Genomic DNA, 18,465 nt, shown 5'->3' with positions numbered 1-18,465 from the left:
CAACTATAAAATTGTGACCAAAACGCAGCCCATCTAAACTGTTAACCAGCTGTCACTTCACAGCCATTTCTGAAGTTGCTATTAATACAAATATATAGCTAGTGTATTTTTCAACTGTAAAACATCCTACTATTTAGAAGAAAACAAATTAAGATTGTTCTGGTTTTAATTGAAAAGCAAGCATATTTCGGTTTTGGTCTTTTCATTGGATTTGTTAACAAAAAGGCATAAAAACATCAGCCGTATCCATACATATGTGATGAACATATCGAGAAAATCATAAAAAATGACTAATGTTGTACTTGTGTGTTTACAACCGTGTTCGCATTTATTTTCAGTAATTCTTCCCATACATATAAACAACCTGTACAAAACGGCTGAGCCTTTCTGCTTTTTTTCTTTCCTTTTTTTTGTCACAACATACAAGTTGCATCATGATAACAACAATCAGCAATATCATACACCCACTTTGCAATATTCAAACTAAACATTTTCTGTGCATTACAAAATAAATGTACACATACTTTGATTTTTTTTCCAAAAAAATAAAAAAATTGCTGTTATTTACAAATCCCACAACAAAAAAAGTAAACATTCGCCACACCAGTTTGCTTTTACATTGAACTCAGCTGTTCTCTTAAGCGTGTTCTCTTATTATTAACATACTGTATAACTTTAGTTTGTACAGATTGTTTTTTTTAATTTATAGTTCATCTCCATGTAGTGTGACTGAAAAACGATAGAGCACCTATGATACGTTTACTACATGAAAAAGTTTTAGAAACTGACTACATTTGTCTATGTGACGTGAAATTAAAAGATCTAGTTTATGTCTACATGTATTGTAGTGTTTAATGTATGCCCCATTCAAGTATTAAAAACTGCATTACAGGACTGTTAGTATTCAGTTATTGTCAGTAAGGCAGAAATGACATTTGTATGATGTGAATGGTTAAAATTTCTGTCTCTCTTTATAAGCTGCTGCAAAATCTCAATGTTTCCACAATGTTGGGATTATGTAGAAAAAAAAAAAAAAGAAAAAGTTGAATTGAATCTGAATTTTGAAAAACGTTTTAGAGCAGGTGTTTAAAACAAGTCACCTGCTGATATCGTAGTTGCATCTGGGCAGAAATAAAGTGATAACACCAGACGAAATCTACAAACCACAAAAGGTACCTTACTACAACCAAAAACTGCTGTGAGAAATAAAATCTATACATATATTTACTTGAGATTCAAACCTGTTTTGCTGAATGTGACACGTCTAAACATGTTTTCCCGTCACCGTCGCTTCTTTTTGAATGTTCTCGTCTTGGCCTTAGCTGATCCTCTGCTGTATGTCTGTGGAAGAGGCAGTGTTTTATGGCAATAGAAGGTAGAAGTCACATGTGCATATCATGCTGCACTAATATAGTGCAATGTAGTGCCTGAAACAAAGCAAGGGTGGTGGAGGCAAGCGGGCAGGCAGTAGTTTCCATGAACAACTGATTGCAGGCTACTCCTCCATCAGCATCATACAGATTGGTTTATCCCACAAACACAGGCCTGTGTGCCTCTGAATCAAGCAAAAACAAAAAAGAAAAAAAAAAGAGAAGAAATGCCTCCCTTTTGTTCAAGACTGTAAAAGAGATTTGAGTCACAACCCAGTTGAGGATTGAGAAAAAGGGATCCAAACCTTTTTATGGAGATTTTCCTCTCCCTCCTCCTCTTCCCTGCGGTGACTTTTGGCAACGTACGAACCGTCACAGCATCCTAAGCCTCCAGCTACTCAGCATTTTTAGGGACAGGCAGAAAAGCGCGGGGGAAGAGTTGGAGCTTGTGCTGCCATGTTCTGAGACAGCAGGAGAGCCGGGTCTGTCTTCTGCACCCGGCCCTGCCTGCGTCTCAGACGAGTCCTTTGTTTACAGAAATATGGACGTGTAGGGGCAAAAAAAAAGGCATTTCACTGAACACGCTGGAGGTCACGAAGGCTCTTGCAAAAGAAAATGTTCAATAAAAGAATAGTGAACGGAGCTGTACTTGAAATGGTTAAACCCCAGCAGTGTCCCTGCTAAGAGGATTTTCTGTAATTTCTCCGCTCTGTGACGTGTCCATTCACGCTGCAAACATCCATGTCCCTCACTGTAGTGGAGTGATGAAGTGGGCCTCTATGACAGGTGAAGTGCTCGGTGAAGTGTCTCTTGGAGAACTACATGTCTGTGTCCCCGTCGTAGGCGAGAGTCAGAGGTTTTAGTCGGTTGTTTTGTTGCCTCTGTCTCTGAGGTCTCTTTGGCTTTTTGCTGTGAAAAGATTAAAACAGTCAGAGCAACACTTGAAATATTCTCATACTACTTTATACCCACCAAGCCATGACCTCACGGTCACGAAATTACATCCTGAAAGTTGTGGATAAAAGTGGTTGTAATCATGAAACACGAAATGCAGGTGAGGCGATGTTACAACAGGGAATGGAGAGAAATTAAGTTTCTAAAACATGCATGGGAGTAAATTCTTTTGCTTTCCAGTTTTCATGTGCAGTTTCAAGAATTGACTTATCTGAAAAATAACAACCCCAGACAAAGGTTAATGGTGAAGGTTCCCACTGACCTCTACGGTGAAGGAGATGATGATAACAAATACATTATCAGTTTGTATTACTATAGTTTATTCAAAATCCCATCAAAGACCAAAACCAACAAGACTTTCTGACCAAAGCCAAGTGCTTCCTACTGAACACATAAATTTGTAAAAAGGGTCATCATTTGTTGAGATGACTGATCCTTGCAGTTCTTCAGTAATGGTACTGATACAGAAGGTAGCTTTGGTGCAGCAGTCTCCAGGTCGACTGGTTGATCCATATGTACTCATCTGACCAAATATTCATTGGCCAGACAATCTCCAGTGTAACTTTAATGCCAAACATTACTCATGAACCTTCGAGGATTATTCCATTATTTTTGACAGCAGGAGAAATGAACTAATAACTGAGTGTAGACATTTTAAACGCATATCACAGCTGAACAGCCAACATGGCAGATCATCTAAAAACGGAAGGCTAACATTTCCTGTTTCTCAATGGTTTTTGCTGGAATCACCAATTGCTATGGCTCTTTGTTCAGAAATATATGACTATGGGCAGGCACACGCTGGTCTGCTTCAAGTCTGTTGCTAAAATATCAGTTTTAAATGACCACAGTCAAATCTAGTATGCTGTGTTTATTTAAAATTAATTTACGTTAATAAAGATAAAGTCCTCTCAGTGCCCATTTAGTTCATCTACAGACCGAGTGCAGTTTTATTTTTTTCTCCTGCAGGTTTGTTAAAGAGTACCACTATTTCAGTTAACCAAGCTTTCCTTACACTGACAGTCCTAGATAGCCAAAGTGTTTATGATGAGTATTTGTGACAGCCGTATGGTGTAAACTACAGCGTAACTTTTCTCATAATTATGGTCTGGTGTGTTTTTAAGTTATGGACAATGATGGAGATCTGTGGCTCACAGGATTTTATCAGGCTTTGAATACACTTTGGTTTTGGCTTTTCATGAGATTTGGTGTCAGTATAAAAATACAGGAAAAAAAAGGGAGAACGAAAATTTGTTACAAGATAAATAACACATAAAAGATAAAGCAATAAATCTGACCATGATAGTTAAAAACTACTCTAACTATTCAGAAAACTACACAGTTTCTACACAGACAGACATGAAGAAAACTACAGTCTAGAATCACAGCAGCAGAAGAGCAGACTGATCCATGTTCAGCAAACTACTGTTTGACAGATTTCACACACTTTATTTTTTTCAATAAAATTACATTAGTGTCTTGATTTGGAAGTATTAAAGGTATTAGTGAGTTAATTTGCATGCAAACTCTGCACACATGCCAGACATTTACTACTTTGCCTTGAGGGGGAAAAAGTATCTTCAGAGTAAGAAGTGAAGGCTTTATTTCTACTTTTTTCTGAGCTGTTGAAGTAATTACATCAACACTGTGGACGTGTTTATGACGTATGCACGGCAGCCAATCACTTTCTTTATAGACAGCAATCCTTCAACTTAATGCAAATTTATTTTATTTAAATTGGGACCATAGGAAACTTTTCTCTGAGACTTCCCAGGTTTTTCCGTCGTACACCAACTTGCTGTATCCAAGTCTATCTCCATTACTACAGATGTTCTCCTCTTCAGCTCTGGCAAACCACTCTTTGCAGGCTGACGTATCACAGATGGTTGCCGGAGTTCAAGCGTGTAAATGTTGCCACAGAAACCAGATTTAACACTCCAGTACACTGTGAGGCACGGAGAGATTTCTTCAACACTGTATGCAAATTTGTATGCTTAAAGAATTGACTTTAGCTTGAAAATATAGATGCATATTTGAGTGTAATATTAAGGTGTACAATGTTAGAAATATTCACAAATGTAGAGTTTGCATCCTTTAGAAAAGGGCTGTGAAAGACAGTAAAACTAATATTTGCTTGTGCTTTTTGTTGTATCATCACATTTCTGATTCATCTAGAGTTTGAGCCAGCAGGATCGTCCAATTAATTCTTCGGAGCATTAAAAACTTTCCCCCAAACTTTCTCCCAAAGCCCACAGAGATGTGTGATGTAATGCTCTCTGGAGTGTTGAGATGCTTCAGAAACAAAATACTGGAAATTTGGTAAAAATCAGAAGAGCACTCTGGGGAATTTTCTCTGGAGAGCTTCTGGGACGGAAGAGCTGACAAAATACTTAGAGTGAACATGAAGCATCAGCAAATGAGCAGAGAAAACCCTTCCATCTGTGTCTAGTAATGTTCATGCTCGAGCTGCTGCTAATGTTTGTTTTCACTCTCTATTATTCTGCTAAATGATTTCTGAGTTTAACAATCAACCTTTTAAAAGAAAATTTTAGAAAGTGGTTAAAGTTGTCTGATAAATTCCCAGTTCAAAGTGATGCATGACTTGTTTAATATAATGAAAGCCAAAGAAAAACAGACGTTTATAACTCCAAAGTGAAAATGAGTAGTTGCTTGATTATAATTTCAGTCTTACAGTATTTGTATGTTTGTTCAAAACTGAAAATTACAGTTAATTACATTTAAACAACACAAAGTGGATGTTCCAGCTCTGAAGCTATTTTTTGGAAGACCTGTGACAGCGTGTTTTTGACGTAGCACCAAATGACACTTTGGACTGACAAAACTAAGTTGTTTCTACTCACAACAAAAATCTGATTGGAATTGAGTGAATATTAGTGGAAATATGAATTTTTTAATTATATTTTTGCTGGATGATAAATTCTTATTTTAATTTCTGTAAAAAAAAAATCTACATAAGCCACTGCAAAGGTTACAAATTCCAACTTTTTCTTGAAGTTGCCTTATTTTTTGTGTACTTTTATTTGGCCAATAAAGCTGATGCAGACAAAACAGCCTATAAAGATATGTATTATACATGAAATCTACACGTTAACAGAATGTAATAAATGACTAATTGTGTGTTTTGGATGTTTTCTTTCCACTAGTCTAAAAAAATACGTGTTAGGGCGATAAAATATTCCAAAATCTCAATTTTGACCAGAGTATGAAAAAACATGTTTGTAGTGTTTTTCTACAAGAGAAAAAGAAATGAGTAAAAAAAAGGAGGAGAAAATAAAGGTGCTACTCTATTTCTTTTTGGCCACAAGAGGGCAGAGTGCCATCAGGCTTCCTAAACACTTCAGTTCATGTACAGTTCCCTTTGATTAGTACGACAGAAACATGACTCTCCAGTCAATATTTAGCTTTCTCCTTTATATCATAATCAGCATTTGTTTGAGTGTTCTGTTATTCTATTCATACCTTTTAACATTTTACTTGTAAATGAAACTTCAGTCCAAAACACCATAATCATCCACTATGACTCCAGTAATATGGTAAACTGGACTCATCACATTTTTGACAACATCAAATGTAGAAGCTTGTAAAGTAGAGTTTATGGCACGGATGCCACATTGGAATGCACTTGATTTCAAAAATGTGCCCAATCAAGTATAATGTGTCAAAGTCTGTTATTTCTGCAAAACATGTAAGGTCCAATTTTTATCTGAACTGGTCATTTTTGGACTTGAACTCAAAATAAACACAAGAACAATTCATTAAAAAAATAGATCTACTAATATATTTACCCAAAAACAAAATACAAAGCTGTCGCTAATCATGCTTAATCGTTGAACAGCATACCATAATCAAACAAAGCCTTTTTGGCCTCATACAGACCAACAGGAATTTGCTCTTCTTTCATTAACAACATATCAGAGATGTACACTTTAAAATAATGCAGTTGTGGTTAGTTTGTTTTAACACAAAGCTGCTGTCACATAGCTTTACCTGAATCAGGTGCAGTCTAAAATGAAGATTTAAGGAGGGAATTATCTGGAGGAAAACCCTTTGGTACCTTTTAGTTTGGACACCGTTTTAGTCAGCAGTGGTATTAACTTATGTAAATGCTTCAGTACAGTTGTGAGGTAGAACTGTGAATTTTGCAGTTCTTAACTGTATTTCTATGCATATTGTACTATTTGATTTTTGCACTGCGACTGCAGATTAAATTTCTTCTTAATTTGTTGATACAGTAATTAAAACGCAGAATAGATACTTTTCCTTTTGGTATGTACACTATATTTTGCTGTACTGTTAACTTAAAAAGCAGGACATTTACTTGTACTTAATTACATTGGCACTGTTGAATTTCTGCCTTTACTTATAGGATCCTAAAAGCTTCAGTTGACAGTAACTGGACTTCTTTTTGGGTCTTGAGGCTGTTTCTCTGCTCATCCAAGAGGTATTTTCAGTTCAGACTGACTTGTGGTATGACCCTGGTAATTATCTAGTGCCCCTTGTTTATTGTTTTTCATTAATCAAATGACCAAAGTACTCAAAGAATCAAGGTGTGAGTGGTGGGGATATCTGGACTGCTTTGTACATGACCGATAGGTGGTGCTGTAGGCTGTAAAAGGTTTGAATCTGACAATATATATTTATTTTGTCACCAGTCCTCTTGTGATGTCAGTCATAAACTGTCAGGATTCATGGGGCTCACATTGTGAATGAGTGGATCAGGGAGCATGAGACGTCTTTTTCACACAGGGATTGGCCTTCAGAGTCCAGACCTCAGCCCCATTGAGAATCTTTGAGATGTTCTGGAGAAGACTTTGCACAGCGATCCGACTCTCCACCATCAGTATAAGATCTGGGTGAAAAATTAATGCATCTCTTGACAGAAATAAATGCTGTGATTGCATCAGTTTAACGAAACAATGTGAAAGCGCAGTGGGGTAGTGGTTAGCACTTTCGCTTTGTGGTGAGAACTAGTGAGGATAAAGCGGTGTATAGAGAATGGATGGATGTGACAGCGAATGAGTGCCATACTCAAAGTTAAAGGCAGTCCAACAAAATATTAGAGCGTGTGACTTTTGTTTTGGCCGGGCAGTGTATAATATCTTTCATGTACCTGCAACGAACATAAACCACCATCCACTATGAACTCAAATTGTAATGTAAAGCAGAATTCTCCCCTTTTCGATGTCAACAGAAACAGAAATGTAAACTGAAGAAGTTTCATGCAGGCAGAATGTATGGCAGAACTGTTGTATTGGATTGCCTTAGATTTCACAAGTGTACTTAATAAAGTGGCCAGGGAGTGTAAGTATCACACAGAGATGGAAAACCTTGAAGTCAACATAGTACATTGAAAAATGACGAAATTTAACTCCAAGGGGCAAACTGAAGAAACTAAAAATGTATTTGAAGTAGAGTTTTTGGATTTTGCAAAGTCCTAGGAACTCAAATTATTTCACATGGCATTTTTTCAAGAAAATTCATGTCACAAGCTGGAAGTGTTAGGTGACTGAATATGCAGCGGCTGTAATAAGTGTAGGTTTCTTCGCTCTGCCTTTGCAGTGAAACTCTCAGCCCAGTGCTGTAATGTTCGGATAATCTGCTGCATATGTTCCAGTGGGTGGTGGGCATCAAACAGTAACTATTAGTCTATGTTGTCGATTTCCTGTAAACTTAAGCATTGAGTGTTCTGTTCTCTTCATTGTGCAAAGTTAAATAAAATACAGGCAATGTTTCCTGACATCTCCCTGCAAACTGAAGATTTCTATCCAGCAACTTAATTGGTTTTGTGAAGGTTACACTCCTTTGGTTTTAGTTTTGACATCAAATTATGCTATGGTTTCACCAGGGGCCAGTTTCCGTTTCTGTATTTTGTGAGAGGTGCACAGTGGTAGTCAATACAACTGATTACCATAATAAAATAACTATGCTACAGTTCCACCTATGAAACTCTGAGTCAAGATCCCACAAGCAGCTGCAACACAGTCTAATGAAAACTTACAACAACTGGTTAAAGGAGAAAGTCATTCACTGTGTAATACAGTACTTTCTTTATCCAGGAGAAGCCACAACATCTACTTGTGGGCTTTTAAAATGAAACTATTGAGAAACATAACTCAGATTCTAACATTACATAATACCTGTCCACCATATTAACACCTATTCCTGGATATACTTCACATCACATTTAGAGCTCTGGAGACTTTGTCAACACAGCCCATAAGCTGAAATTGACGGCAGATGAAACTAAAGTATCATTTGCTGTCACCTCACTTTTCACTTGTATACCTGAATGTGAGACGGTCAGAAATCACAAATGACAGCCAGAAGACAACCAACTTCACTCCAAGTCAGATATGACTGATGCCTGGGTCAAAGTCAAAACATATGAGCTTAGTGCATAGCAACATAATGCTCACAAATATAATGTCAGAGAAAACTAGGTGTCTTTCTTGAACTGTACTGTGCATACTGAGGAAAGAAACATCTACTGTGAAGTTAATGAACAGCTAAACTGGAACAGCCATCTCTGAAAAGTGGAGGTGGCCTTTGACACCAGCTATAAACCACAGACAATGCAGTACTGGAAGATTTACACACGTGGACAAAATTGTTGGTACCCCTCAGTTAAAGAAGGAAAAACCCACAATTCTCACTGAAATCACTTGAAACTCACAAAAGTAACAATAAATAAAAATTTATTGAAAATTAAATCATCAAAAACAGCCATTACTTTTGAATTGTTGATTAACATAATTATTTAAAAAAACAAACTAATGAAACAGGCCTGGACAAAAATGATGGTACCTCTATAAAAGATTGAAAACTATTTGACCAGAGTGACATGATTAACTCAGGTGTGTCATTTAATTGACATCACAGGTGTTTCCAAACTCATAATCAGTCAGTCTGCCTATTTAAAGGGAGACAAGTAGTCACCCTGCTGTTTGGTGAAAAGGTGTGTACCACACTGAACATGGACAACAGAAAGCGAAGGAGAGAATTGTCCCAGGACATCCGAAAAAAAATTATAGACAAACATCTTAAAGGTAAAGGCTATAAGACCATCTCTAAACAGCTTGAAGTTCCTGTGACAACAGTGGCTCATATTATTCAGAAGTTCAAGACCCACGGGACAGTAGCCAACCTCCCTGGACGTGGCCGCAAGAGGAAAATTGATGACAAATTGAAGAGACGGATCGTTCGAATTGTATCCAAAGAGCCCAGAGCAACCTCCAAAGAAATTAAAGGTGAACTCCAAGGCCAAGGTACATCAGTGTCAGATCGCACCATTCGTCGTTGTTTGAGCCAAAGTGGACTTCATGGGAGACGACCAAGGAGGACACCACTGCTGAAAAAAACTCATAAAAAAGCCAGACTGGAATTTGCAAAAATGCATGTTGACAAGCCACAAAGCTTCTGGGAGAATGTCCTTTGGACAGATGAGACCAAACTGGAGCTTTTTGGTAAGGCACATCAACTCTATGTTCATAGACTCAAAAACCAAGCATACGAAGAAAAGAACACTGTCCCTACGGTGAAACATGGAGGAGGCTCAGTAATGTTTTGGGGCTGCTTTGCTGCATCTGGCACAGGGTGTCTTGAAAGTGTGCAAGGTACGATGAAATCTGAAGACTATCAAGGCATTCTGGAGAGAAATGTGCTGCCTAGTGTCAGAAAGCTTGGTCTCAGTCGCAGGTCATGGGTCTTCCAACAGGACAACGATCCAAAACACACAGCCAAAAGCACCCAAGAATGGCTGAGAGAAAAGCGTTGGACTATTCTAAAGTGGCCTTCTATGAGCCCAGATCTGAATCCCATTGAACATATGTGGAAGGAGCTGAAACATGCCATTTGGAGAAGACACCCATCAAACCTGAGACAACTGGAGCTGTTTGCTCATGAGGAGTGGGCCAAAATACCTGTTGACAGCTGCAGAACACTCATTGACAAATACAGAAATCGTTTAATTGCAGTGATTGCCTCAAAAGGTTGTGCAACAAAATATTAAGTTATGGGTACCATCATTTTTGTCCAGCCCTGTTTCATTAGTTTGTTTTTTTAAATAATTATGTTAATCAACAATTCAAAAGTGATGGCTGATTTTGATTATTTAATTTTCAATAAATTTTTATTTATTGTTACTTTTGTGAGTTTCAAGTGATTTCAGTGAGAATTGTGGGTTTTCCCTTCTTTAACTGAGGGGTACCAACAATTTTGTCCACGTGTGTATCACTATTAACACAGATTCATGCAAGTTCCAGGTAAGGGTGAGTGGTCTCGCCCAAGATCGTATGACGCTCTGATTGGTCAGAATCATGATGATGAAACAATTCCCCCCCACAACTTTAGTGGGATATATGGATGCCAGTTCTGGGCAAAAGCAGTGATTTGTAATTCTGTTGCTTCTTTATAAGCTAAAGTCTCTACTAATGAGGTAGCACCAGCTCATCTTATCTCGTTTCCCTCCTGCAGGCTGACCAGGTCACTGTCTGGTCTTTGATGTCAGTCAGCTGCCTCTCCGGTGAGTCTCTCATCAGAAGGACTTCAAATCAACCAACTTGGACTGCAGCTGGTGACAGTAGTCAAGTCTATCACCATGGACAGACTTCACTGTGTCCTACACCAGTCTCAGTTGTCCCCCTGCCGCCTGCAGTGAATCTTTCAGAGAGCAGAACAAGGACTTTGGTCACCAACTGCAGTCCAATATGTTGGAGTTGGAGTCTGTCCATAATAGGAGAGACTCACCACAGAGGCTCTTGAATTGACTTCAAGGGCTGCCTCAACACAGACCTGGTCACCCTGTAGGTGGGAAACACATGAAAAACAGATCCTATGCCAAATTAAGATCATCCATGATGTAAAATCATCAGATTGCAGACCCTTAGTTCCAGGTAAGTCACAATCCACAGGGGATGTAAGACCTGTGCCTCCTCACCAGTCAGTTCAATCAAAGAAAGCCTTTTGGATGAGAAGTCCAACTGTCTACAACTGATGCTCTTAGGATGAACATGACCTGGAAGAATGAAACTGCACAATTACTTAAAGGAGTGGTTAAAAATATTTTTAGGAAATATTCTTTCTTATCAAGGTTTAGATGAGTGGAACATTTTTTGTACAGATACATTGTGTTAGTGAGATTTAGAGGTAGCGGTTGTATTTTGTTTTTAAACTTCAGAGCAAGCCATTCTCCAGTCTTGATGTGGAACGGTCTCCTGGATATAGCATTGTGTTTAGTCTACAGACACACATGTGTTTTAAATCCTCTCCTTTAACTCTCAGCTAGCATTTCACATCAAATGTTTCATTAAATGACAAACTATTCTTTGAAATAAAACATCTCAATGCTCCCTCCACGACTGTTGGTCCATGCTCAAAATATATATATCTGCACCCCTCTAAATATACCACAGAGAGCTACTGTTATTCTGATGTGGTTTACCACAATTATAAAAATAATTTGGCTGTGTGATCTGTCTGGGCTTACTTTTACAATAATGATTTGTGTACAAGTTGCTTTTAAGCACAGAGAAATTAGGATGGGTCACTTTAAAACTAGCAGGAGGCAGAAAAAGCTGGGGTGAACAGTGTCTATGTGCTTTAAGAGCTCTAAAATATCTCTACAAGAATTAAAAGGAGCATTTTCTGGGTGGTTTGTCCTCACCTGCACCAGCACCTTCACTGTGAACTAGTCAGGCAGGACATGTGACACTTTGAGAGAGGTCACAGGGGAAGGTCAAGAACTGCAGGTACTTAGACTGGAGGGTGTGTTGGGGTGCGAGTGAACACTCCACATTCTTATTAGCTGCTTTGAGCCTGTTCTTGGCAATCGGGACAGGTGTAAGTCATCTCATGTGCATTTTGGCCCATCCAGACTGCCGTCCCATTGGCGTCAGACTCTTGGGCCTTAAGAGAGCGATGCACCTTGGCACAGTAGCTGCTGCTCTCACAGAGGAAAGGCATGAAGGAAGCAAAATAGACAAACAAAAATGGTGACATGGGGAAGGAAGCTTTAACTCAAAGCGGGTAGGGAAAAAAATGAGGGCGGTTTGGTTTTATGAATGAAGACGATGACAAAGGAGATGAAACTTGTTAACTCACCAAGCTAGGTATATCATAGACACTATGAATATGAGGAGCACAAAGGCCCCGGCTGCTACACCATACACCCACATCTTCAGCTTCCCATCTGTGGAGGAGGAGGCTCGTCAGTTTGTCTGTTTACACTTTAACATGGCACCAGCAGCCATTAAAACGATTCTGTGAATGCTTCGAAAACTTTAACACGTTGCAATTTTTACTTATTCTGTGTAACACTATATAATGATACAGCCCATGATTTATGGTTATATTTCATCATCTGAATCCGGCACCAATAACTTACTTGTGTCTGCTGGTACCCAAATAAATATGGGTACAGAGTAAAAAAAAAACCAGACCAGCAAGGGAGGAACAACTGGATGTTTCAGGGGAAATATATTACACTGAGTATTTTTGTAAATGTTGGGCAACTTAAAAGCTTTAAGGTTCTTCTCTATCCCAGTGCTGAACATCAATCTTACCTTATGTTCTAACTGCACACTTCAGGAGGAACAAGGTGATTCTCTGAAAGCAATGCTAAACCTTTGCGACTGTTCACACTGACAGCATCACACCTAATGCAGTCTGATTACATCACATTTGACTGTGGAAAAAAACAGATCAATGGGTCCGATGGGGACAGTCTAATTCCCAGCAGTAGTGTTTCATTTGTCTGCAAATATAAATGAGAATGATGTGTGCAGTGGGAACAGGATCTAAGTAAAGCCTGGTGGCTAAAGGGGCCCAACTATTTCACAAAAGACTGTCCCTTGCAGACTGTTGATAAATTAACAAGTCCTGCAGTGTGAGACTGGTGTTTCTTTTGATTGGTTGAAAGTGTAAAATTTGCTAGAGGAGGTCATCTAACATTTCAAGTTGGAGCTTTCATGTTGTAAATTTGGTGAAACAGGCCCCAATATATCGGCCGATATGAGCTCTGCATACATACTGCCTGGATTATATTTCCTTGTGGACGTGCAAATGGACAGCAGTGGACACCACTGATGCATATTTCTTTTTATACTACTTAGAGTCCAATTAATAGAAGGACTCCATTCATGCACAGTCGGTCAGCACTTCCATATTGTGAGCTGACCTTGTAATGTTGTCGCTGTATAAATTATGTAGGATGATGAAAGTTGTCACTCCAAAACCTATCAAACCCTTGCGTACTTGTGCAAAGCAAAACACTGGCCTTTGTATTTATTTAAAAACACAAAACTCTAAAAATAGATGTTGAAACTGTATCAGCAATGGTTAGTGGCATACTGTGCCCAGTACAACATTTAATAACATTATAGTAAAGATGTTTAATCCTCTAATATCAGTATAGCTACTCTATTAACTACATAACTAGTAACATGAACAAAGAGCAAAATAATTAGTTTTTTGTATCTCATTCATAACTATGAGGAGTAGCACGTGCATTTAGGATAGTTTAGAGAACATAAGCCAGTAAGCTTGATCACTGACACAAGTAAGCATCGCAAGTAAGCTAGGCAACATTTTTTTTATCTCACTACATTTTTAACGACCCAGTATTTACAGAAAATACGTATTTCCTCAGAAACATCCAGTTGTTACTATCATCCTCTCTTCCTTTGCATCTACATTTGGATTCAAGCATGAACCAATAAGCATTTTATTGGTGCCTGATGATGCAACAAAATCACACGAAAAATCATAAGCTGTATTAAAATCTATTACAGTTTTTTCTCTTGATCTGCAATAAAGAATAACAGCAAGAAGAGTTCTGCAAAAACAAGAAAGCATCTGGAGGATAAACAATACAAGGGTTACTGTATGTGATGGCATGTAAATGTGTTTGCTCCTGACAGACATGAACTCAATCTGTTCTGCACTCCTGCATCCTGAATGTGTCTTTTTCTGTCATGCACCATCAGTCACAACGCTCTGTGCAGATGCAGCTCTCAAATGTTAATGTACCAGCGGTTCAGAGAAGGAAGCAAGCTCCATCCATGCACAGATGCAAGTACAAATAGGTTATATCAAATGCTAATTAAACACTGTCAACACAGAATCTGCCCAAAACAAACTGAAAGCAAAGTACATTCTGCTGCTGTCATGTGAAAACCTCTTAGCTTTATGTCGCCACTTCACTTTAAGGATTACATGCTGCCCTGCAGGTTGAGAAATTCTACAAATGCTGGATTCTAAAACCTTTTCCTTCAGATAAACTTAGTAAGACACTCAAATAAAATGAAGGCATTTTTTTTTAGTCTCTGAAAAAGAGGAAATATTTTAAATAGAAGTTTCTGACTTGTAACTTACATATACAAAAACATTTCTGAAGTGGGATTTTTGGAAATGTGTGTCTACAGACCTTTGCACTGTTTACATGGTAGGATGAATATATTCCGACATGGAACCACTGTTTGCTGTAAATAAAGGCCCTGCTTACATCATTTGCTTACGGGGGTTTCATTTCTACTGTTCCTGCTGCAGCAGTGTGGTCAATATTTCTGAGCATACAAACCATGAAGGCCTTTTTCCCCTTCGGACTTCTTTCACATTTCTAACTGAGAGGCATTTTTCTGTGGTGCTGTTTGTAATTACAACCTGACAACTGGAAAATAGCAGCTTCTACAGAGTACATTACAGCAGTTAGTGTGTCAAAACATGACATTTAACAGATTAAAGGTTTTCACTTGACAGCAGCAAAACACTTGTGCTGTATGTGTCCTCTGTCCTTAAAACATTAAAAAAATCTGCAAATACTGACTTTAAAAAAAAAAATCTGAAATTGTGTCCAAACTAGTATAAATCAGTCCTAAATGTGAACAGTGCATGAAGGCCTGACCTGGACCGTAGGGCTGCAGGTACCAGGTCCGACCAGTGCGTCCTGGCTGGATGGTGCTGGGCATCGTGGGGTTAATGGCACGACTGGTCTTCACGTCCCCCTTCTTGTCCCCTGCTGTGGGGATCTCCAGGATCGGGATGGGGGCGCACTGGTCCAGCTGCCCAGTGGATGACAGCACTTCTGTGAAGCCTTCCTCACACATACAAACACCGGCCTGCAGAGGGCAGCGCAGAATCATGTTTGGGTGTTTATGAGTTAAAGACTTGAGTGAAGCATTTGGAGAGCAGACTTGAATGAATCAAAGTGGATCTTGGTTATGATAGGACCTGTTCCTTCTTGGCTGCAGGTTGAACCCTTGTATGTACTCAGCAGCTGTGCGTGACACATCTACATCTCATTCACTTCAAGTTAATCTAGATAAAAGCATAAGCTTCCAGAAAAAAAAACAACATTTTTGAGCTTGTATGTGACCCGCTGTGGCCTCATCCACATATACCGTATTTTCTACGAAAAGCCATTTCTAAATCAGGTGGAACAACAGAAATTGTACCTGTACTGTAGCAGGCTCACCATGAATGCTCTTTTAAACGATGGCTTGCGCTCACACATTCATCTGACAGCTCACAGCTACAAAGATGACACTGAGCAGTTGCACTTTAGCAGCTGGGGACTTAGTGCCTTGCTAAAAGTGCTAAAAGGAATTTGAACAGTGGGAACGAGAGAGGGGCAAAGGCTGCGCATTTATTTCCCCAATTACACGACCGTTTATTTAATACACTAAGACTACAGCAGTCTAATATGGCAGTCCTGCAGTAAATCCTATTAACATGGATGATCCTCAGTTAATGTTCAGTTTTAGAGTGTGATTTGATTTTATGGTCATCTTAAAGGTTGTGGTGCTGTTGAACTGCGATCATCACACAGAGGAGTGTTCCTGTTATATAATCTACCCTTACTGATATAGAGTAGAAAACTATATCATAAAAAACCTTCACAGTGCATGAACATCCCTCTGCAACAGTTGTCAAAATGGAACATGAAGACCTTCATGAAGGCAGGATTTACTGTAACTAGTTTTATCTTGGTGTACTGGTGACCTGAGTAGTCCCGAACTCGCCTCTCATCTCATCATTTTGACCTGCTTGTTCTGTTTTCAGAAAAGTCTGGTGTCTCAAACAGCTGTTAACCAGCAAAGTTGTTTTTAAAAACTATAAAGCATAAAGCTATTAAAATGGATGAAGTCTGAGATGTACCAGCTGCTGTATCTGGTGGACAAGAAGTTATTTTCCTGATTGTGATGCAGCACAGGTGAGTGACACTGCGGAGAAACAGGTTTTACATCTTCATGCTGCCATCATTTCATTCCCTGCTGCATTCAAATTCAATTCTGGCAGCAGTATGTCACAGTGAGTGCACACACTGCCGTTCATCCAGAAGACCTGCGCTTTCAAGTCGATGGCTTTATTGTTTTTTGTTCTGTTTACCACATTTTTATTGGGGTTCTTTGTCTTCAAAACCATATTTCTTCAGAAGATTTACTCTTTATATTTTAAGCTTTGATTGCTTTTTGAGAATAAACGCTGCTTACCTCAGTGCAGAAAGACTTTGGCATGAGACAGGGAGGGTCACAGGAGCTGTTGTCCAATGGAGGGTTCATTGGAGGACAACCTCCTGCGGGCCACAAGACAATGGAATCAAACAGAGTACATGGTGTTTTTATTACAATACAATGAACACAGGCATCATCTGTGTGCCCTGGTACATCCACTGCTCTCTGTGGCTGACAGCTTGTGTTATTTTAGAAAAAGCCTGACATTTTCATGTGTAAAAGTCACGATTTGGTTTTATTACACAGCCTGCAGATTCACCTGAATCTATAACTGAATACAGCAGAAAGCCAGGTATATTTTGGGAATTATTTCAGGTGAGTAACCACATGTTCATATTTTATACAGAGCTGAATAGCAGTACAGACTGTCACCGCCCACCTCCTGTCCTTCTTACAGGAATAAGTCTAGTTTTTTAGAGCAGTGTTATATTTCTGACATTTTGTGTAAATTTTTACCTCCTACATAAAACTGCCACCAATGGTTTAGATTTACTCTTGAGCTTTAGAGTTGCTGCAACCTCCAGTTCACAGCTTTAAAGATAAATAGCTACACTATTTATTATTCATAAAAATAGTTTTTGTTAATCTCTTCTGACTTGAAACCCCCCTAGACAGACTGAAGAGTAGCAGCAATCCCTTAGCACTAGTTGTATTAGTGATGTCTAAGAGCTGTGGTCAGTGTGTTTTTACTCAGTGTTTCTGTTCTGAAATGATTGCTCCATTTACAGATGGTGCAGTTTTGTTCATCAATTAATCATTTGACAAAAAAGTGAAGTATTTTCCAGTTCCAGCTGCTTAAATGTGAGTAGTTGCTGATATTTCAAAAACAAGCAAACATTGATTTCAAAATATTTTGGAAGTTATGATGTTCTAATTTCTAGTTTTATGGACCAAATCCAATCGCAGCAGAGTAATCTTTAAGCTGCACTTAGTCTTTGTACACATTCATTCAGGTGTTTTTTTTAGATAGACACTTCCTTGTAAGGTTTTGAAAAACAAAATTCATTCTGCATGACCATCATTTTGCAAAACATCTCTGCAAACACAGGAAGACAAAATGACTAAATGCTGGCTTAAACAAGCATGCATACTTGAAGAACATTCTGTCATTTCTTTGGTTCTGCAAACTTTGAACTGCGGTGAATGCTGGTACTTTTGCATGCCAGTGAAGTGGTGCAGGACAGTCAAGTAAAGGAATCAACTTGTAACTGCTAATGCTAACTGAACGTAAAGACAATGATGTGTCTTTACATTTATATGCATGTTGTTGTTGTTTGAGGCACATGCTCATTACACAAAGCAACGTTGGGCATTGAAATGTGGCATTATTGTTTCACAAACTCACAAACACTAGCTGGACTTAAACAAAAATCTTGACTTTAGAAGACGTTTGAGAGAATCGCTGAGTGAGCATGGCTGAACAGCTCAAACATAGAAAAACTGTTTGGCAAAATATCTGTAAAAGTAGGTTTCCAAACCATGATTTCAAGGCCAGTGGTATACAAAATATAGAGGAAAAAATGCGTTTTATGGAGAGGTGAGTTGACTAAAAGTCTCCAAATCCTCATAAATTTAATATCAAACAATCTTCATGGTAAAAGCCACAGATTCTT

The 18,465-nt window shown here is 38.6% G+C and overlaps 1 protein-coding gene across 1 annotated transcript in view; it reads right to left on the bottom strand.

The window, feature by feature from the left end:
• Positions 1-302: 302 nt before the first annotated feature.
• LOC110956001 (thrombospondin type-1 domain-containing protein 7A) overlaps positions 303-18,465 on the bottom strand; it is a 196,253-nt gene continuing 178,090 nt past the window's right edge. The window contains exons 25-28 of the mRNA XM_022201220.2: positions 16,832-16,914; positions 15,244-15,457; positions 12,444-12,531; positions 303-2,279 (exon numbers count right to left, since the gene is read on the bottom strand). Of these exons, the coding sequence (XP_022056912.1) occupies positions 2,189-2,279; positions 12,444-12,531; positions 15,244-15,457; positions 16,832-16,914 (476 nt within the window). The 3' untranslated portion in view covers positions 303-2,188. The remainder of the gene's footprint in view (positions 2,280-12,443; positions 12,532-15,243; positions 15,458-16,831; positions 16,915-18,465) is intronic.

This window comes from Acanthochromis polyacanthus, chromosome 12, assembly GCF_021347895.1.
Source record: "Acanthochromis polyacanthus isolate Apoly-LR-REF ecotype Palm Island chromosome 12, KAUST_Apoly_ChrSc, whole genome shotgun sequence".
Lineage (NCBI taxonomy): Eukaryota > Metazoa > Chordata > Actinopteri > Pomacentridae > Acanthochromis > Acanthochromis polyacanthus.
Note: the sequence above shows the minus strand (reverse complement) of the source record. Positions and strands in the feature narration are given on the sequence as shown.